This window comes from Patagioenas fasciata, chromosome 4 (genome assembly GCF_037038585.1).
Source record: "Patagioenas fasciata isolate bPatFas1 chromosome 4, bPatFas1.hap1, whole genome shotgun sequence".
Lineage (NCBI taxonomy): Eukaryota > Metazoa > Chordata > Aves > Columbiformes > Columbidae > Patagioenas > Patagioenas fasciata.
This window is the reverse complement of record NC_092523.1, coordinates 69606583-69628929: the sequence shown is the minus strand read 5'-3', so window position 1 is coordinate 69628929 and position 22347 is coordinate 69606583. Positions and strand designations below refer to the sequence as shown.

General features: G+C 35.9%; 1 protein-coding gene across 4 annotated transcripts in view; it reads right to left on the bottom strand.

The window, feature by feature from the left end:
- Window positions 1-317: 317 nt before the first annotated feature.
- PRDM5 (PR/SET domain 5) overlaps window positions 318-22347 on the bottom strand; it is an 84446-nt gene continuing 62416 nt past the window's right edge. For 3 of the 4 annotated variants that reach the window (XM_065836797.2, XM_065836799.2, XM_065836801.2), the window contains 3 exons: window positions 16981-17066; window positions 6340-6444; window positions 318-940 (listed from right to left, as the gene is read on the bottom strand). In XM_065836797.2, coding sequence (XP_065692869.1) covers window positions 776-940; window positions 6340-6444; window positions 16981-17066 — 356 coding nt within the window. In that variant the 3' untranslated portion in view covers window positions 318-775. Of the gene's footprint in view, window positions 941-6339; window positions 6445-16980; window positions 22227-22347 lie in introns of those variants that run through there. The other variant, XM_071808096.1, reaches the window with a different exon arrangement.

Sequence of the window (22347 nt, the reverse complement as noted above, 5' to 3'; positions counted from 1 at the left end):
CTTGCCAATCACAATGAGTATGAATACACTACTTAAACTAAATTGCTCAAAGTTTTCACTGGTGCATGGTTTCACATAACCTGAAGAAATATATCATCCTCAAGACTCATACAGAAATACCTCACATGACAGATTTCCAGTTTCTGTACCCATACATTTTAGCATCTCAACCAATTCAAGCCCATGAATTTCATCTACTAATGAGAAAGTTCTAAATAGAATGAGACAAAACAACATTACAACTAAAGGTAGAATTAAGGTCTGAATTAAATACTCCTTGATGCAATCAGCAGTCAATCAGAATGAAAAGTCCTGTATGGTTTCAAAGAAGTTTAATGGAATTTTGAAGCTTAGATACAGAAATATAGTTGCAGACATCCAAGGGTTCAGTACCAAATGTCCAGGGATTTCCACATAACACCACCAGCACCTAAGTTTCTAAGGCTGTAACTGAGAAGGTGAAGGTTGCTTAAAAGATTTTTTTTCTTTCCTTTTATATTTTTTTTGTTTTAATGACTACAAAATTTTCCCAAAGTTCTTATATCTTCAACTTCAGGTGAATGTCCTTCTTTGGTTTTTATCTTACCAGTATATTTATATTTAAAAAAAGTGGGGGGACAGAAGGGAAGGGAAGGGGGGAATACTACCATGTGAACACATTGCAGTTTTTTTTCTCCTGACTGTGCTTACTAGTCAGATGAGAAGTCTGGAGTTTGTATATGTACAGATAGAGCACTCTGGAAGATGAGATCCACTCTTCTCACCCACACCCTCCTTAGCTGTCGGTTTCACCATGGACATTTTCCATGTGCACTTTGAGGTAGTCATTTCTTGTAAACTTCTTGTGGCAAAGCTGACATTCTGCCATCGGTCGATTGGGATTGTGAGTTAGCTTGTGTCGGATCAGCATCTTCTTCAGGCTGAAGGACAGATCACAAACCTAAGACAGTGAAGACAAGACAAAGACCAAAGAAGCCTTAAAACTCTAAGCATGTAAAATGCTCTGTATGCTACATCCCCCAGACCACAGACACACATACCTGTAATACCTATTAATGAGCTTGTCTTTGAAGGAATAACTCCTTCAGAGAGTACATTAAAGATTATTACTCTTTCTGGTATCTTTCAATGCCATACACCAAAAGTGGTCAACACAGTAAAAAAATAAACAAAAAAATAGATGATAGATAAATAGAGGGTGAAAATAACCTAATCTTCAAAATATCAGCACACTGAGGTGTCCCAGTGACATTGTGAGTTTTTCAAAACCTGTTATTCTGTCTGGGATGCAGCAAAAATTATGACAAAGCCTCACAGGCCTCTGTCAATTTAACCTCAAATGGAGTATTTCCTTCCTGGTCTCCAGAATGACATCTGTGGGTTCCTAAAAACATAAATTCAAATTGCTCAGTTACAAGGAGAGAAGAGTAAGAAGAAAGAGGCTCTGAAGACTTCAAGAAAGGTTAATAATTATTACAGAAGAAACATCATTGTTCCTCTGCCTGGCTGGGAAAACAGAAGACATCTTGCAAATGATAGTGCAATTCCTTTGCTACATTGTCTGGCACACTACTTCCCTTCCTCCACTGCACTCCAAGCAATCCAGTTCATTCTGCCACTTGAATAAATCGATAGAGGGATGAGGGACTCTGCCATGCTAAAACCATTACTTCTTATAAAAATTCCTGCACTGAAGTAAAAATGTAAGGTTAAGAATAAGTTCAGTCAAGAGAAATTAGAATGAAGAGTTAAGAATCTGTAGGTAAGACATGCAGTCAACTGAAATCATGCCATTATACTGTCATATATGTATTACATGCGTGAATTTCCCACGAAAAAAAACATGCTCCTGGTTTGAGAAATACAATAAGCACAAGAGTCATAGAATTAAATAAGAATTAACATCTATAGGCTCTCAATCTAACAATTCCAGGTTCATTCCAGACAAAAATGTCTTCCATGCAGAGGAAACTCAGGGAACTGAGCACAATCCCTTTTTAGCAAAAGGAAGTTTTAAATTCATATTTGTATCAATCTAGTAATGAAAATGCTGAATGATTACTGACTCCTTTTGAACTCAAGACAGATGAACAGAGCTGACTACCCAAGCTGATAATCTTGACCTGCAGTATATGTATTTTATGCCACCTAAGGCAAAAACATACAATGACCATAAAAAGGGCAACTGCCAGAGGCAAGTTTTGTACCCAAAATAATTTATGCCCAGACAAGAACACTGTATGTGCTGTTGCAATGGAACACTTCTGAATTTATGACATGATGTAATACTGAGGAATTTTATACAGCAGCTGTAACACTTCAACTTTTTTCCCTAAATCTATAATCACCTCTTTCAGACCCAAGCAACAGTCACCCTTTTGTTACACAACAGTGAACGTCACTTACAACATCCACTGGTCAGGTCTTAATATTGCTTTTGCTAAATACCATTTTCTATTCCTCTTCCACAGAACACACAAAGCGATCTCATAACATTTATCTAATCATAAACATCATGATTGCTCACAAGTCTCAACATGTTTAAAGTAACATATACTTGTAAACACATTTCTTTGAAGTCAGGAACCCAATCAAGGATACACACATACACAAGATAAGTCTGTGTTCTGTGCATCTTGCACACATCTCTATTTTTAAAGTGAACAGGTGTTATAACACAGTCCTAAAGTGTATTATTTTCATTTATAATGGTCATGTAACAACCAGTAGAATGGAGCCTGCAGTTCTGTTAAGGCTCTAGCAAGTTCTGGCACCCAATGTCTTCAAAAATAACGTGGAATGAAGAGGATCATTACTTGAAGATATGATACATCTTGTGCTGTGCTTATGCGTAAAAGTTGTTTTATTTCTTTTGAGAGAGAGTTTGCTTCACGTTTAAATTTTATAAGCAAGACTGACATTTTATAGATTTACAGCCATGCTTGCTAATGTGCACTTGAACTCTAATGAACCTCTTCAAAATGATCAAAGTTTTGCTCAAATAGGGAGGATGGAAAAGACTGACATTTGGAAGTAAGTGCAGGGTCAGCTAAAGGCAGGGTGGAGGGAAATACTTTACTGGAAAGAAACCAGGACAAGCAGTACCTGACCTTTCTGCCCCCAAAGAATAATCTGTTGTCTCTGAGGCAACTGAAGTTCAATTGGCCTTCCAGTAAAAAACAGCTTGGTCTTCAGAGGACAAATATCTAACATATTAGGAGAAAAAGCATTTTGTATTTCCATATATCAGTTATTTTCACTTTCCTATGTGATATATACTAGAATTTTCACCTTAAAATGGCAGTATTCAATTTCCACTACTATCAGTGGGATGTGAGAGCTTTGAACCATTAACAGTAAGTTCTGAAAATGTTTTTGTTGACTGATAAGACACAGAAACAGTCACATAAATAAACTGTGGCACCTTTACCAAATACAGTACATGGATTACTTTCACATTAGCACAAGCCTGTACTGTAATGTCTTAACATATGCCTGAGAGAGTGGAGTGTGAGAGAGGAAGAGAAGACATGGCTTTAATTTTTGATTCTGAAAGAAAATTCTATGTTAAGCAGAAATGCAGTCTAAAAAAATTGGTGTGTAATAGCCTGTATTGGTTAGGGAGAGGTGCATAGTCAAGTGATGCTTTTTCTTGTGGCCATAAAACATACATTTTCTTTCAACAGCCAAAACTTTTCTTTCTTTAGTTCTTTGGCACTGGAGACAATTACTGTTTGTAAATACTGATGGTACTATACTAAGAAACACGAAAATTCTGACAGCATATGTTAATATATTACTTAGATGAAAGAGCTGAATAGTTTCTATGGCTGCTTCTAATGCCAGGTAGGAAACAACACCCAAATGCTCATTCCACTTAAGACTTTAGTATTTCAGTGTGGCTACATGTATGATTGCATTTATAAATATGCTCACCATTTAATAAATGGTCTATTTTTCACCTTTAAATGATTCTTAGTAGGTCTGGGCATTGGACTTAATGGACTTTTCCAAATGCTTTAATGAGCAAGGGCATCCCAATAGTATGCCTTCAACCCTTAAAACATGCAAGCGAAATTGTAAAAAAACCTCAGAAAATAGTAACAGAAACAATTATGAACATGGAAAGTCATCATGCAAAGTGGTGGAAAGAGAAACAACTTCAGAGAAGTCAACTAAGCAACAACTGGAATAACTGTGAGAGAACTAAAAGGCAGTTACTGAAATGTCATTGCAGCAACCTAGCACAGTTCCCCGCTTCCCAAAATCTCCTTCCACAGTTAAGAATTTGTGGAAGCTGTTGCCATAAATTACCATACTCAAGTGATCATAAAGAAATAATGAGAACATCTACAACTTCTTTAACAGGATAAAAATTTGTAGATGAGAATATTTTAATGTAATAAGCAATCTTTAGTATCGGGGAGGCCACAATAAATGTCTCCCATAGGTACGTTTTTCTGCAGCTGTCCACTACTGGTTTTCCTGTAACTTCTGCTGAAATATCTGGGAATATACAATGCACCAGACAGCTCTGGAGGAACCGTCTGCTCTGGTGACTTTTACCATGTCCCCAGCATCTGCAGAAGTAGAATCTGCATGAAATAAGGAGTAAGTAATGAAAACAAAACTTTCAACACCCTCCAAGTGTACATTAAGCAGCAGACCATGGTAGGCACCTGGGCAACTGAATAGCGTATGAATGAATAGTAGTCAACTGCAGATTATGTCCAAAACCCAGAAAGTCAGCAGCCTCTGCAATGCACAGCTAGCAGAAGACTAGTGCTGAAGAATAATTTTGGTGAAATGTGGCAGTAATTTAAAGCATTAAAAAAATCTCCAGTAAATGAAGGTACATAAAAATTCTCAGAGAAGGACCAGATGAGACACAGATTTCAGCTTTTTCTAGAAATACATCATTTGGGAAAATACAGTTCTATCTGGTCTATGAGAGAAACTGAAGGAATAGCTGAAGCAGGAAAGTATGGTTTCATGGAGGTCAGATTTTCAAGTAAAGAAAAAAAGAACAGACACCATTCTAAATGGTTCTGGAAAAGTACACTGTGAATCCAAGACCAGTGAATCTTACATCCACAGTGTGGGAAAATTTGCATTTACACTGCAAGCTAGCCAAGAGCTGATAAAAAGTACTGCAATCTGAAAGCTGAAAACAGTATCAACCATGATTTGGAGTTCAAGAAATCCTCAAAGTACTATCTAGAACCAAGCTGAGAATACAACATATGTCCTGACCTGTAGACATCAGTAAAATACTGTAGCTGAAATTTTTAACAAAATTAATACATTGTATTCTCAATGAAATATTGCCAGATTATTATTAAAAGCCAGATCAATTATCAGGCCCTCAGCATCTTTCATGTTGAGCAATTATTTTCATTTTACATCTAATTTTAGAAATTTGTGAACAAATTTACAACTGTTCAGGCTGAGTCATCTACGATATAACTGAAAACTGGTGTTTCACTTGTGACTAATTACGAGCTATTACCAAAAAACAAAGCACGTATAATAATTGTATACACTATTCTGATGCACTTCTCTAAATCCTTGAGCAAGAACTTACATTTTGGCATTTGATGATTTTGAAAGACATTATTTTCCAATAGCTGCTGTACATTCAGCTTCCCCACATACTTCTGAAAGCTGTGAGATGTGTTATATACAGGATGGGGTATGCTGAATGAAAGGTACTTGAGAGTGATGTATGAACTAGAACATGATATGCTGCATTTCAGCACTGCAAGCATACACAGCATCCAGAATTTCTTCACTGAACAATGCAAAAAAAAAAAAAAAAAAACACCAACAAAACAAAACAAAAAAACCCACCACAACAAAATAACTATGAGACCCATGAGTACACATAGAAAATATCAAACCAGATTTCACTAAATAGAAATTGGAAATACTGAATTCATATTTCTGCTATTCAATAACATCAGAAGCATCCAGATTCCATGTCATGAATTAAATACATTTACCTGTATAAGCTAATATCCAACCATTAACCTGTCATACAATTATACAATTATAAACCAACCAATGTGAATATGTAACTCTCAACATCCAAACTGCAATAAGAATGGTGAAAATAACTCTTAAGGGATTCAAAACCATAAAAGAAAAAAAGGGTGTGCAATGCTCTTGGCAACTGAAGAGGGTACATAAAGTTCCCTGAATGGTCTTTCATTAGGCAACGAAAGACCACATGAAGTGTAACTTGATGCCACAGCCAATAGGTGCAAGGCCAAATTCTCACTGCAATTAAGTCCTGTGACTGCACTGAAGTGAAGAAGTTAAAGGGACAGATCAACTCACATCACACTGAAATGGCTTCTCTCCGGTGTGGGTTCTCATGTGCTCATCCAGGCCTCGCTTTTGACTGAAAGCCTTGTTACACTCTGAACACTGGTACGGCTTTTCCTGTATGAAATGACAGCAGTGAGTGAAAGTGAGTGAAAGTGAGCTAATGCAGAGCCCAAGTCATTAAAGGAGTGGAATTCCATGCTGGATGGTGCAAGTTTTATATTCTCTCCAAGGGATTACAGTCAGTGAAAACAACAGAAAACTATTTTCAAACGATTAAGTGAAAGCTGGGAAAGCTGTGGCCTGACAGTTTCCACTTCAACACCCACTTATGAATTAATTATCTCTTCCAGTCTTTCAAACTCAGCCATTTTGGGAGTCTGCCTTTTGTAATGTGAAAGGTACAAAAAACATTAAACTCCAATGTACTTTCCTTTATCCTCCACAAAAGCTTAAAGCATAAAGACAAGTAAGATTATAAAAACTTCAGGTTTGTTAGCACATTTCCAAGCAGGAAAAGAGGTGAGGAGAGGAAGTGGAGGTACAAGGAAAGCCTGTGGTAGAGAAAAAACTTATTTTGAAAAGTGGTGACAGAAGGTTAATCACATATTCATTGTCGAATCTCAAAAGAAGTGCAGATGACAACCAAGCCATCTGTATTTTTATTAGAAGTATTGTTTAGCAGCTACTGTAACACCAGACATTATAAAAGTTGCAAGCTCACTGACCTCAAATAAATAATTGGAGATATGTGTGGAAAACCACTTATACAAATATTTTCTTCTTTGAAGTTCTTTCTTAACATAGACACTTTTACATAGGGTATAATTCCTCTTTTATTCTACTAAAGTTGCAAAAGAACCGTATGAAAAACAATACCGAAGTAAATTAATTAAATGTGAAAGTTAGTATTATGGCACTGCACATTGCCTCACTAAAATTTTGATGCTCTAGAAGCACCGTTATTCTAAATCAAATAATTATACTTATTTCACTCTCATCCTACTTTTTTCTCTGGTTCCCAATTCTGTGTTGCTCAAGTTCTAAAGATTTTAGGCAACAAAGTAAACTTTTTTTACTAAATTAAACTGAAAATCAAGACTAAAATCAACAAGCAATAAAAATGCTAAGTCCATGAATTAAGAAATAATAGGCAGTAAGCTTGTCTTCTGGGAGATAATGTGAGATTCAAGGATAAGTTAGAAGAAACAACTCAGGTTAGGTGTTGAAGCTACAAAGTGCATAAATTCTCTGGTTATTGAATGCCTGTTCTGCACAGGTAGGGGACAAGCAGGTCTCCACATATTGCTGAATCCTGACAGCTTAAACCATGCAAGTAATACACGGTAGACTATAAATCAGTGATGTTCTGGGTAAGTTCCAAGCTCTCTCTTTGGGGCTCTTTGCAGGTACAGAGATCTCAGAGAGGGTGAAGACTGGGGTCCTAATATTGAAAGTTGCCATGGAGTACCCTCCCATGAGGTTTCCTAGAAAAGACAGTATCACACACAGAAATATCTCAACTTGTAGTAGCAGGAATCCTCTAGTGCATCACAACCAGATCATAAGCTGTGTAGACAGGGAAAAGTATTTAATCAGAATTTCGGTTTCAAGTATGAGTAAATCAAATCAATCAAGTACGTTTCAGTAAGAGACAAGACAAATCTTTCTTCTGACACAGGCTGAGTACGTGGCTGAACTTCATATAGTCAAACTGGCCTAAAGGGAAGCTACTGATGAGCCCGTGTAAGACGCTCCTTACATATTAATAATTTTTTTCATCATGTTCTTTATTTTGTAATTTCCATGAATCTTCAGTATAGAGTAAAACATAATAAATTACCTAAAAAAGATGTGAGCTGATATTAAACAAAAAATAAAATCATATAGACCAAAAACTTTTTCACACAAGGAATTCTGCTAGACTGATAAAAGACTTCATGGAGCAGGCCGGTAATTTTTATGGAAATGTATGTATAAGCCATATGAAAAGCAGGTTTCTGAAACACACCCTTAATTAGTTTTCCATTGTGGTTAACATAAACCACGTTTTCTGTGAGTTGTCTGAAAACAGCCTTTCTCTGTGTAGATTGTTCCACAGAAAGTGCAAAGCGTATGATATGTACATCTTAAACACCTATGAAAACACTCATTATTGCAAGCTGTACCAGGTGTGCTTGCTCTCTTTTTATCATCTTGTTTTACAGGCATCTGAAGAGTTAACTCTATTACGATCATCTTATTCATTTCAGAGTTAAATGGACTTCAGAGGTGCCCAGGTTTCATTTTGGAGAGCGAGCTGTTATAAAGTCTAGGAAGCTGGAGTCGCAAACTTGGACCAGAGTATCTTACCCAGGGTTATGTTTGGCTATTTGTGTTATTCTCTATGGCAAAAAGGGTATATCTCACTATCTCCTAGGCATTTGTATCCAAATGCACACATGTAGTGGATGAAACACATCCAAAGCTGTCTTTGATCTAATTTTAGATCCCTTACATCTGTATATTCCAGTGACTTCAGCAGACACAATTCTGATTCACACCAGCCCCCTCTCTCTACTAAGCTAAACTGCTCATCATTCACATTTGTGTCCATTTCAGTAAAGTCAGTAGTGTTGTCAGAGCAAAACTTGGACCTAAGTTTCTCTCCAGAGAAAAAGACCTCTTCATTGGTTTCAAAGAAGACATTCTCAGAGACTAATTTCTTCAAAACATGATGTTCTGTCCTTTTTCTTTTCTCTGTCCCTTTTCTTCCCCTCATATCGAATTTCCATTGAGCAATAGTTCAAGAGGGCAACATTTGTAATACGGAAAAGGTGATGTTGGCTTGGCATAACCACCACCGCTTTAAACCTGTATAGAAAAAACAACCACCACCACCTCAGATAAAAACCACAGTAATAACTCTGAAAGAACGTTAATGCCATCACTAAAGAACAATGAGGACCAATGATGAAATAAGAGGAAAGCTGGACAAGTTTAAAACATCAAGCAACCTGCTAACTGTCAGCAAAGCAGGAGGTCATTGGAAAAATCATGTAAGTCTGACTTCAGAGGAGCCAGCAACTGGTAGTACTATAAATCTACCCTCTTCTCAAAAAGCATCTGCCAGACCACGGCTATGGTGGCAGCAAAGCCAAACGATTACATGGGTTTTCTTTTATTGATGACCTAAACGAGGAAAGGAGCAGGGAGATTGAGAGAGACTGGATGTAGCTGATACTGCAGTGATTTAATATTACGTTTTCAAGTATACCGGGTAGAACTATGTAGATCAGGATTCATAACCTTCCTGCATCTAAACAAAGAAAGGCCAAGGAGAGCCCAAATGGTATTCTGGAATGTGCTTCACTGTAAGAATGGTATGCTAACCCAAAAGCTGTGATGATTTTCACTTCACTACATTAAAATGGAGAGGAATTCAACATTTCAACAGCTATGACAAATAAAACAGTGCCCGCAATACACATTTCCTGTCTTTAGATAGCTGAGTCGGACATTATCACCTTGGATTCTATGTAAATTGTCATTTGCGTTAGAAAGAAGTCAGAACACAACAAATTCACAGGGCCATTTGATGCCACCTTTAACAGATTGATAGAACATGTGTACACAGTATCCTGCAACCACAGCAGATGGAAACAGTTTAATGTAGAGTATCTGAACTCCTAACTGCTGCTGTAGCTGACTGTAACTCCCTTAAGAAATATAAATTCATTACATGTATTTGTTTAGCTCTAGCACATGTCGTTGTTTCTGTAAACCTGGTAAAATTGACTACACAGGTAAAACCTGAATTACTTTGGTAGGAGTATCTCCAAATAACTTTTTAAATCTGAATTTAGAACTATTACCTGAGCTCATCAGCAGAGAAAAACACCATCTAGACACTCCTATATCCAAATAAATCAAAACTCAAGGTTCAAATAAATGAGAATTAAGTAATCTTTCCAAGGTGGTAGGTACAAGTTAAAACTGGACTGAATCCACACTTAGGAGACCTTATTCTTTACTTTTTTGGTTAAATTAATTTGCTACAGTGAATGCAGATCACTCAGAAAGTGAATTTGTTGAATATAGAAATTTTACTCAATAATTCTTTTAATTGATGTTCAGAACAGACTTAAAATCCCAGAATTATCTAGGATCTAATCTTCTCACTTATGCTCTTTTTTCTTTTATTAATATCCTACTGAATACAGCAGATTTACTTCAGAATTTCAAATATTGCATATTTCTTCTTGTAGACCAGGTTCAAACATCTAAGCATATATTAGAATTACTACCATCTTAGGGTAAGACATACTGACCATTTTAAATTTCACATGACTACCAACCTGATGGATTTGAATTTTCTACATGCTGAAAACTAAGCATTCAATCAAGTTCAGAGAACAGATCTTATATTACTTGTAGATTTTTAAACATAATCTTATATTACAGGTAAACATTTACACTTGTGACATGAGTGTGAAAATTGCCAGACATAAATAACGATGATGATACAGGACAAAAAAAAAAAAAAAAAAAACCACACCCAAACCAACACTTTTTTTTTTTTCTTCTTGAGACAGAGTATTCAGATCTGGAGATAAAGAAGATGTATTTTAGAAAAATGAAGAGTAAGGGCCAGTACATACATGAAGTTTCTTGGTAAAACCTGGATAAGCCTGAGAAGGTTTCAACCTGAGCTCCTTGGTAAACAGTGGGTAAGGAACTTTTTGGAGTGAGATTTATGCTCACTAGAGGAAACACAGAGCTAAAGAAAAATATCAGCTTGTATTTTTGAGAGCAAAATATTTATAAATACATAGATCATCCTTTGGTTCACCTATTTTTTTCTTGTTTTTAATTGCTTTCATTGTTCTGAAACAAAGAGCTTTCCTTTCCTCCCAAAGAGAAAGTCTTATAATGCCTACACGTGAGATGTAGATACAATAACACTATCTGCTTTCAAATATTATATGGAGACTTTGAAAATATTTCTATTACTCTTAATAAATATAATTTGCTCCTATATCTATTTGCATTATCACTTGAACACCTGGTTAGTAAAATACAAAAAAAAAAAAAAAAGTTTTGAAAAAGATTAACAAGAATGGAAAAATGTGGCATAGAATGAACAAACATAACCAGCCAGACATTAAAATATACTAGCTAGGCTGGCAGCCACCAAGAGCTGACCTCTCCAGCAGAATCCTGGAAATATTTCTTATAACTTTGCCAACCTGAAAATGCAGAAAAGAAAGTGGTGTTATCTGCTTATAAACCAGGAGGACAGTGACAAATACAGATTTCAGGAAGCATTATCTAAAGGGCATCTTAGGCACTGAGGGAATGTATTTCCCATAAACCCTTTGCTTTTTGCGTTTTAAACCTTCTCCTAATACTGGTAACATCTTGCTTCAATTATGACTCATTTTTAATGCTGCTGTGTTCCTCAAACCACATTCAGGATCTCTTTAGTCAGTTGTACACAACATGTATCAAAGATGGCGAATCCAGTCCAGAAACGCAAAGCTCCAGTATATGCAATTAGTTGGACTTTATGATTAACTTCCCATTTTCCACAGTTACTCCGCCTATTTGCTACCTGCAATCTGTGAAGTTTTTGTTTCTTTTTTTTCCAAACTGCTGAAGTAACTCCTGCCCCTAAGATGTAGTAAAGGATGGTTTATATAATCAGCAATGATGAAAACTCAGCAGATGTTCATCTGCTCTTGGAAAAAGAACAGTATCTGTATATTAAAAAAAAAAAAAAAAAAATCATTCTATCAGGAAAAGATCATCAGTCAACATTACATAAAAAAGAGTGTGAAAATATAGGTGCAGTGGGATTCAAACCTTTTATATTCTCTGTACAAACACAGATTCCACAGGCAAGGAAGCCACAGCACTGGCAAAATCATCATCCTCAGACAGATGTTTGAGAACTCACTCATGTCTCATCAACAGGGAAATATAGAGAATATCTAATATTAAAAAAACCTCAAGATTCAGTCAACACCTCATAATATTTGATTAGACACTGTCACGTGTACATGAGAATCTATTCAGTAACCAATGTAATATAGATATATATATTTGTCAATAGCATGGGATGCTGTTTCTAGAACATATGACCTTTTTAAAAACTTTCTTAAGCCCAAGTATTTCCTGGGAAATGCAGAACGAGAGAAATTATGTCATAATTGTCAATATTGTTCTTGAATTTTATTTCATTGTTTTATTAGTCTCTGAGTTAAAAAAAAAAAAAAAACAGAGGGGGTTGTTTAAAGTTCCATATGAGTGCCTTGGAAAGGCTGTTTAACTCAGGGCCAGGATGAGGACAGTTTGCTTCTCACGCTGTCCCGGCAGCAAGCTGAAATGCTGACTTGAAGAGAACACCTCAACAGGAGGCTGTCTGGCTTCCATACTTCTCATGATTTATACCTATTCCCATTAAAATCATAAATGAAACTTGACATTAATTCAAGGTTGTCTAAGTTTTTCACATACTGCATTGGGCCTTAGCTTCTAAAGATATCTTTGGACTGAAGTCACTTATGTGACTTCAGTAGAATATGCAGCCATGTTGATAAAAGCTTCAGACTAAACACTCTCAGCCACCACTAACAAATTCACTATGAGATTAAAGAGCTCAAGAGTTGACTTCAAAGCAGACCTGATACTCAGGCCACTAGATCATACCAATCCTTGCAATTTTGAGGCTACACTGCTAACAGTATCCAAGCTGCCTAGCTTCAAATGAACAAGAAAGAATGGGAGACAAAGCTTCCTAAACAGTGAGTACTGGTGGCTCTAGTATCCAGAAGCTACACAAGATCAGCTGCAATCTATTGACCCATTCCATGCAACATGTATATGTATGTATGTGTGTATACGTGTATATATATTTGTATATATATGAGTGTGTGTGTACAAGTACACTGCCCAAGTTATTTCAAATGCAGATGAATGAAGTTAGTTGAAGAGTTAGAAAAATCTGCTTATCGCTTAATTTTTTCTGTTTCTTACAGTATAATCTCTGAACATGAGGTGCTTTTTTATAAACATACTTAAATATTATTGCATTTTTAAATGGTAGGTACTTATGCATAAAACAAAGAAATGTACCTAATAATGTATTGTAATTTCTCTATTTTTTAAATTAACTCAGAAATGTACAATTTGAGCATTACAGCCAGTGGCCTTCCCACCACTAGTAATCAGATTTTCAAACAAGCTGTAAGGATCACATGCCTCTGCTACACCTTCAAAGTATAAATGTGAACTATTCAAACCAAGTGATGAAAAAGAATTTGCAAATGGCTTCTACTCTTCCTGTTTTCCATAACTCCCATGTATTTCACTGAAACAAACTGTAATAAAACCAGCATTTTCAGAAGTAATGAAAACATCAATTTGACGTGACAATAACTCTGGGCACCTATCAATGATAATTTTTCCAAACATTAATAATTATATTGCAGCAAGATACAATAATTTCTCTACATGTTTAAGCTGAAACTTTGTAATACTATGTCAGGCACTGAATAAAGCCTTAGGGATGAGCTGAAGTTTACTTCACTGTGAAGGTTGGAAGTATGTGTATATTCACTCAAAACTAATATGATCTGTAAATTCATTTCATCAAGAACTTCAATACGTTCCTCATTTATGTTTTCTTAGGCTGCTATATTTATAATTATTATTATTAAAAAACAACAACAACAACCAAACAAAACCACAAAACAACAACAACTAACAAATAGACAAAACCAAACCAAACAACCCAGACAAACAAACAAGAAAGCATAAACCAAACACATCTACTTTTATAGAAACAAATCAGTGTTCAGGTGACACTTTAATATTAGGTGGTTGGTATTTTCTTCTCCTTACATAGTCAGTAGGGGTTTTGGCTTAACTTCTCTGTTTACTCCAGGGTTTGAGCTGACACCTGTGGCCACCCAGGTTTTACTCAGTTTAGCAGCTGCCAGACCTTAATCAACTTTCTACAATGATTTTTCCAGCAGCCTTCCATGTTCCACAGCGTCAGGTTTGGCACTTAATCCCACTGGTAATATATATCTAGATCTAATCTTCACAATGACATTTTCATTGTTGAGTGTCATATATAATAAATAACTATTTTGCAGCAAGCATGCAAGAATAAATTTCAGAATAAAACTTATGCATAGGAAAGGATAAGAAAAGGAATAGTCAACATTCATACAACATTTTGTCTTGAAAAGTCGACACATTAAATGCCTGAAGAGAGAAATTTCAAGCCTGACTTCCTGGTTTTCTCGTTCTTGGAACTGACACATATTGAAGACATATTACTATTTTTTAATTAGCTAATCTTAAGTTTTTTCTTTCTTTAAATGCACTAGGATCACAGAACAAGTTACAGTGAATTAGTATCACACAGAGGAAGTTCAAGCTATTTCTGCAGAAAGAATCTTTACTGGCAGAGTTTTTACACAGTGCAGTTAGAATGTATGTCCTTTAGTCTTCACATTAATATCAGGTGTGTGCTTTTGAACAACACTTCCCCAATGTTCCCTCTTACTGTGCTTCAGTGCAAACTTCCAAAATGGTTTGGACTGCATGACTTGAATTGCTTTTGGAAAAAATCAAACCAGAAGGTGCGTTCCAGGGAGCACTAGTGTGCATTCAGTCTATAGGACCAGATTACACAAAATCTGCAATAAAATCCCTGAAACATATGCAATATACACATCAGGTCCTCAGCACCAACTGCTTCACTTTACATACTTACTACTGCATTGCACTACTTGTTAACATATACATAGTCTCTCATTTTTGGAATGAAGACTTAGATCACACCTACCCTGAGACCAGAGAGATGCTACAATGTGAATGTATGCTTTCACTTCAAAAAAATACATGTGAATAGCTCAGAACTTCAGTTTATATTGCTCTTGATTAAAGATCTGAAAAGCTCAGAGATGGCAATTCAACTAAAAAGAGAGAAGGCCACAGGCAGTAACGGCAGACCTGCCTGCTCTTAAAGTACATGGCAGAAACTGTCAAAGAGTTCTGCATCTCAGTGCACAGATTTAAACTTTGCTAGAATCTTTGTGTGCAGAGAGACCTCAGTGCAGGTGATCTTGATATTACAAAACAGTTACGTAATCTACACACTAACAAGCTGGTTTTGCTACTGAAGTGGGGGTGTTTTGTTTCCTGTGTAATATTTTTCTAGTTTTCTGTTGTTGTGGTTTTGGTTTGGTTGGTTTGTTTGGGAGGGTTTGTCTGTGTGGTTGTTGTTGTTTGGGTTTTTTTTCCCCTATAGAGACCCGAGGTTTTGTTGTTTTCATTCAAACTGTATGACAAATTAGGAAAAAATTAAACTTGACGCTATTATAGAACTGGTCTTGTTTACCGTTCCTCTCACTCACATCCATGTAGAACATAATGAAATTTCTCCTGGTGCAAAAAGATAAATATGGGACCGTAATGTCACAAAACACTTTATAGCACTTCTTAAAGTGACTTAACAGCTGAAAAGGAGTAGAAACAACGAACAACATGGGACTAGCCTGCTCCAAATGAACCACCAGGAAGCATTGCACAAACTACTGATAGTTCCTAACCTAAAGTTTGGGGTACATAAGTCCTTTATATAGGAGCCTCAAGATCTGGGTGGGATAGTAGAAAATTAAACAAACAACTTTGATGTTATCTTTACTCATTTAGAAAGCTATTCTGTGTGCAGATTTGCATATGGAGACTAATAACTATGACCTCCTCTATTTCCTAATAGATAAGGAACTTTCTCAGTTTGGCCTCAAGGCTGACTTGACTTCTATAAGAGCAACAGGTCCCAAGGGATTACTAGTAAAAGTTACAACTTACTTCTAAACATTTTGTTTGTTGTCTTATGACGGATGGGGAGGCCAGAGGCACACGGCATATGGAGTGCTAGGCCAGCTTAACTTCACCTGGAGATCTCTCTTTACTAAGGGAATTCACATGTGGCTGTTTGAAGACGGCTCTCCATCTCTTTGCCGGCTGAGTGAAGCCAAGATCAATCCTTTGTCCTCTAATAAATGTACATAAGTGACAAGACTTTTCTCTGAAACAGTCAACCTTCATGCTGAGACTCAAGGTTCAAAAATAATCTTGGAGAGACCTGCAATTTTCCCTTTATTTTGCCTTCCATTAAATAAAAGTTAAAGTTGGTTTGCAGCTTAATATTTGTCATGAGTTAGTGAAGTAAAGTCTCTACAAAGGCTCACAGTGACAGGATTTTAAGGAGACAGTAAGAATCAAAACATTGGATTTTGAAGTGTCAAGAACAGTGATGCCTTTAGAGAATTGTTTACTCAGTAAACCACTAAACCCAGTAATTTATATCTATAAATAACCACAGGTTATGGGAAGAAGTTAGTAGTGCTATTATTTCAACACAGAAGAAATTTAACATGGAAAAAATAGAAGGTAGTAAGGGAGTCATAATTAGAATTTAACAGTTAATGACTTAAATCTTTGCCTTTTATTTTGGTAAGTATAAAATATCTTGGTTGATACAGCCTTATCTCTACATAAACAGTAACTATTTACTTTTTGTCAGACATGATTCATAGACCATCCTCAAGTAACCATAAATCTGAGCTACTCTTACCCTTGTCTGGGACTTACCCTTGTGTGGGTGCGAATATGCATCTTCAAACCGTCGTTCTTACTGAAAGCTTTGTCACAGTATGGACACTGGTAAGGACGCTCACCTGAAAACAAGAAAAGTATCAGAATCCACAAATATGGCCTCAATATATGAAGGTCTTGCAGCACAGTTATTTGCCAAACTGAGGTACTTTTTTCTGGCCTTGCCCTCACACTCAGTTCAAACAAGAAGATACCTAAGCATTAGGAAAATTACAAATAAAGGTCTTCCTGAGCAGGATGGATCAAAATATTACTCTTTGCTGTTTAGTTTTGTTCTAGTAATATATGAATACACAGAGGGAGCCCTCAGGGAAGAGAAAAAAAAAAGTACAATCACACACTTACTCACCTACTGCCATTGCCCAAACCACATTCTACAGTGACTAACACATGGTGACTTCTATGGTCAGTCATTAGTTGCTCCCAAATATTTCTCCCAAATATTCTATTTCACATCTGGTCATTATTAGAGCCCTCTAGGTGTCAGAATCCCAATGAAATATAAAATCTATTCCTTTTTAATGTTGTATCTGAACTGTGTTAGAAGCTAGTTAATCAAAAGTTTCTGCAATTTTTGTGTCGCAATTTGTAATTGAAATGGAAACAGAAAGATCTTCACATCTCTTTTGCAGCATCTCATATCTTAGAGGTATTTAGTTTAATGCTACATTAAATGAATGTCATTTAGCATTGATTTTCTCCAACTCACATTAGTGTAATGTGGATACTGAGCTATTCAGAATCAAAGGGTGAAGAGTTTCTAAACTAGCTCCGTAATTTGGAAGAACTGATAAAGCTTTTTAATTCCCCAAAGGTATTTTAAGTTTTAATTCTTGAGACGATACACTGGAATCTGAGTCTATTTTCTGCTTCTCCTGTACATGACACTTTAAAAGCAATTATAAGACTGTTTCTAGTATAAAAACGTAGTTCAATGAATTAAAATAATACAACTACTTTTCTATTATCAAAATTGAATTTGTTCTGCGCGATCGTAATGCTGAAGATGTGACAAATCTTTATTTGAAAATACAAGTTAGGCAAAACCTATTCTACTAAGTCAATGCACAGATTTCCACTCACTAAAGAATCGTTGCACATATAGAGAGATTTATCATAGTCTAAATGCCAAAAAAATCTTAATACTCATACTCAATCCTGGAAAATAGGTAAGATTAACTACATTTTACAGGTTAAAAAAGAGTCTTACCTATTTCACTAACATGCCAAAGATCAGAGTGCAAGAGAGTGGCAGTACACAGATAAGCATTTAAAGCTCTACAGTCCCTCATACCAGGGATATTTGTCTCGACATGAAGAAAAGAAGCCTCATCCCTTTTCTCATGTTTTCTCTGCATGAGGTGTTCCTCCATGATTGCTCAGAGAGAATATACTATGTTTTCTTTCTTGAGAACAAGATGCAAAGAATCACAGAAAGTATGTAATGGAGAGAGTTTAAAGAAATAGCTCTTCAGAAGGCCTGACTGAATATAGCATAGCTGATCAACTGAGAGTCACTTTTGTACATAAAATCCCCATATAGTCACTGGTTGTGCAGAGATTTGAGAGCAGCTGAGATTAGATGATTATACAAGGGAATGAAAAAAATTCACTTCAGTAGACAGAATATTCTGTTATTTTCTGTCTTCTACTACTGTTTAGACAACTCTGATAATGACCACAGGAAAAAGCTGTAGTGAAGTACTTGTGAAACACGTTTTTCCCTCTTGTGCTCTGCAATCTCTCAGAAAGCACAATTGTATGAATTCGGCTTTTTTGTTTTGTTTAGGTTTTTTTAGAATGATGACAACAATCACCGTGTTTTAGCCGTGTTTTCATTGAGTAGTTTGAAATATGATATTCTCTCTCATGACCCTTGATGTCTTTAATTCATGTCTCCAAAACTCAGATACTGCAACAGTTGTCAGTACTCAAATATTTAATTAATTCAGCTGACATTTTTATGTTTTAGGGTTTTTGAATGTAGAAGTTAAAGCTTTCAGCAGCTTGTAAGCAGATGAGCGTTGACAGGTAAGGGTTGTACTCCTCCTCCCTCCCTCCCCCATCCTCAAGTCTCTTTAAGGACTTTTGCTTTCAAAGGATGGCTTTGAGTTTGTCTGGAATGGATTAACAGTGTCCTTCACAAACTAACAATGGAGATCACGGTACTTGGTAAGGCCCTAAGAGCTTTCAGCAGAGGACAACAGTGTGACTTCAACATGTTCCACCTGAAGAAGACTGGTTTCGAGCAGCTGTTGTGTACTGTACATTTTCAAAAATCTCCACAGTTTCAAAAATTGACTTTACTATGTAACACAGACTACAAGCTCTGACTTATTGATGCTTGGTGACATCCTGTTTTTCTAAATCATACAATAACTTCTCATGCACTTATGTCATTAGTAATTGTCAGTAAAACAGAAGATGACACCCAAGTAATTTTACTGTGGCTTTTATTTTGTTTATGTTATTTCCTTTCACCTAATCTTTGTAGTCTGTATATCCGAAATATACACAAGTGCCCTTGCACTTATATAAAATACTGTTTCCCTTGTGCGTACACATCTTTTAAATGTGTAATTTATCTTCCACCTCAAAGAGTTCTAGGATTTACAAGAGTAACTGTGGGCCACTTTAAACAAATGTGTGCTTACAAATGCCAAGTTTCTTAGAATAATTTTTTTAGTCTCTCTGTATCCAGTCCAAAGATGAGTTTGTGCCACTGTATAAGAAACATACGGATATCTATATTTTTTAATTAAAAAATTACTATTATTGAAGATTATTTGGTCTGTGAACAAGAGTCCTCCCATTTGACACCAGCCATGTGAAAACTTGGTGTTCAATGTCAACTAGTTGTTCTGAATCCCAGTGAAATGAAGGGTAAAAGAAAGCTAGGATGAATTGCTCTCTGGAAAGGGCTTAACTTTACTGCCTAAGAACTGAATGAATTGCCCTCAGTCAATCCATCTTTTTTCTCTATTTGCTGTATCAGAAGCCCAGGCAATTAATTCAGATTAGATGTCCACACTTACGAACAGGAGATTTTGGCAATATGAATACAATCTGACTTATTAACTTCTCTCTCTCTGGTAAAAATTAACTCCCCTCCTTCTGAACTAGACTTGACAAACCAAATTCACACTACCAGTCAGTTGCTTGTAAGAATGACCCCAATAACAAATTCATCAAGGAGACTAATAGGGAAGTAGGTGTTCCCCAGTGGAAGTCCTCTCTCATTAAGCCACGTAAGATAAACAGGAGCAGCAGTTCCTTTCTGCAATATGCAAAAAGAATAAGATGACAACATATAAAAACCAGACAGATTTGAAAAAATGAACACTAAATATATTCCTCTCACGCATGAAGTGCGATGTCTCATACAGAACCATTGCAAGTGTCCACAGAACAGACCATTTTGTGCTTCAAAGTTTAGAATCATCACTAAAACTAAAACGTCTTGGAGCAGAAAAGGAATGGATCTGTTACATCTGAGGAGAAGATTAAAAGAAAAATGACTAAGACAAGCAAATGGAATGGTGTTGCATTCTCTGATACCTGCTCAAGTCCTGTACCTATTTCTCTCACCCTCACAAAAAGGAGTTACTCAACATGAAAATTAAACAAAGCTACTTCCCCTGTGAGAAACTCAAATTTCTTCTTAGATTTACTGCTAGAAGCATGCTTGTGAGATATGTCTAATCTTGTTGATGCTGATCAACAATTATGCCATTTTCTCTCTGTATTTTTAATATAAATATATTTGTACATATACATACAAGATATATATGTATAAAGATAGAATAATATATTTATGTTCAGGGGCAATTATAAATCCTTACCAAGGACATCATATTAAAGCATATCAGTGCACTATTGTTTTAAATATAACAACTTTTTATTGCGGTCTACTATTATAAGGTAAGCTTTCAAAGGTATTCTTTCACAAAGGGAAGGTGGCTACTTGTTTGGACATTTTTTAATTTATTTAAAAAAATAGGAATAATGTGGAGAAAATAAATCTTTTAACTTCCAAATATACTACCAAGCCTTAATCCTAACACTTCACATTTGGAAAATACCTGAAAAAAAAAGGCTTGACCTATGTTATTGTTTGCAACTCTGCCATTAAACCCCAACTAAGACTATGATCTGCACTTTTCACTGAAATATTTCACCAGGCTTTCTACTTTAATACAGTATCAAAATCCAGTAGGTATATTAAATACATCTTAATTGGACAGCTTGCCCAGTCATGCCCAGAAGTAATGTGAATGCAACAATAACTAAGAATAATTGCTACCATTCAAACAGCAAAACAGTCAAGGCAGACAGGAATAATAAATGCCGTGTTTACCCTCAAGTTACAGCTGACTGTCAAGTCCCTCCTGTCCAAGAAGAAACTGCTCAACACATTAATGGCACTTCTGTACAAATAACCCCAAATAAATAATCCTTGGATAAATTGCAGTGGATTTACTATAATTCAAAGTCTAGACATTCTACTTCCAGATTTTGTATGAATAAAAACAAAGCTGTTAACATAATAAAAATAAATGTAACCCTAATACAAGGATTACAAAAAAACAATTCCAGGATTGAAAACCATATGGTATTTTGATCTGAAAACATGTCACAATAGAATTGATACCTTTTTTTCTCTCAAGTGTGCACATCTCTAGCTCGAGATCACAATACCTACTGGACCTTGAAGTAGCATAAAAAGTTAAATTAAAACACTAGATTCTTCCATTTCAGTTCCAGTCAAGATGGACTATTTTCTATGAACCATTTGCAATCAAAAGTGCCGTAAGACAGTATTTACAGAGAGTTTAGCACCCAGATTTCCCAAACTCAGATACCCCTGGGAGCAAAACAATTAAGAAACGAAACCAAATGGACATAAAATCTTCAACATTTTGGTGGCTAAAGCTAGACATTTAATAAAGACTTTGAGACATAAGATTTCAAAGTAGTCATATGCACTGATATTTTCACATTGTATTTTGCATTCCCTGTAGTCAATTTAGCCACAAAAAGCTAATTACAAAAAAAATCAGGTAAGAACGTGATGTTAGTGATTATTTTGAAAGAATGATTTCAGGTAAGATCAACCAAATACGTACTTTAATGGTAACAAACATATTCCCATCAAATATGACAAATGAAACACGCAACAGAAAAATAGTCCTAACCTGAACAGACCAGCAAAACAGAAGTGTCTGAAGAGATCAGCCAAACAAAAAACAGAGACACAGAGAAGATGATCAGCAGCATACAAAAGCGTGCATTCAGTAAACTACTACATTCAGTTTTTGAAGCAGCCTCATAGAGCTTTTTCAA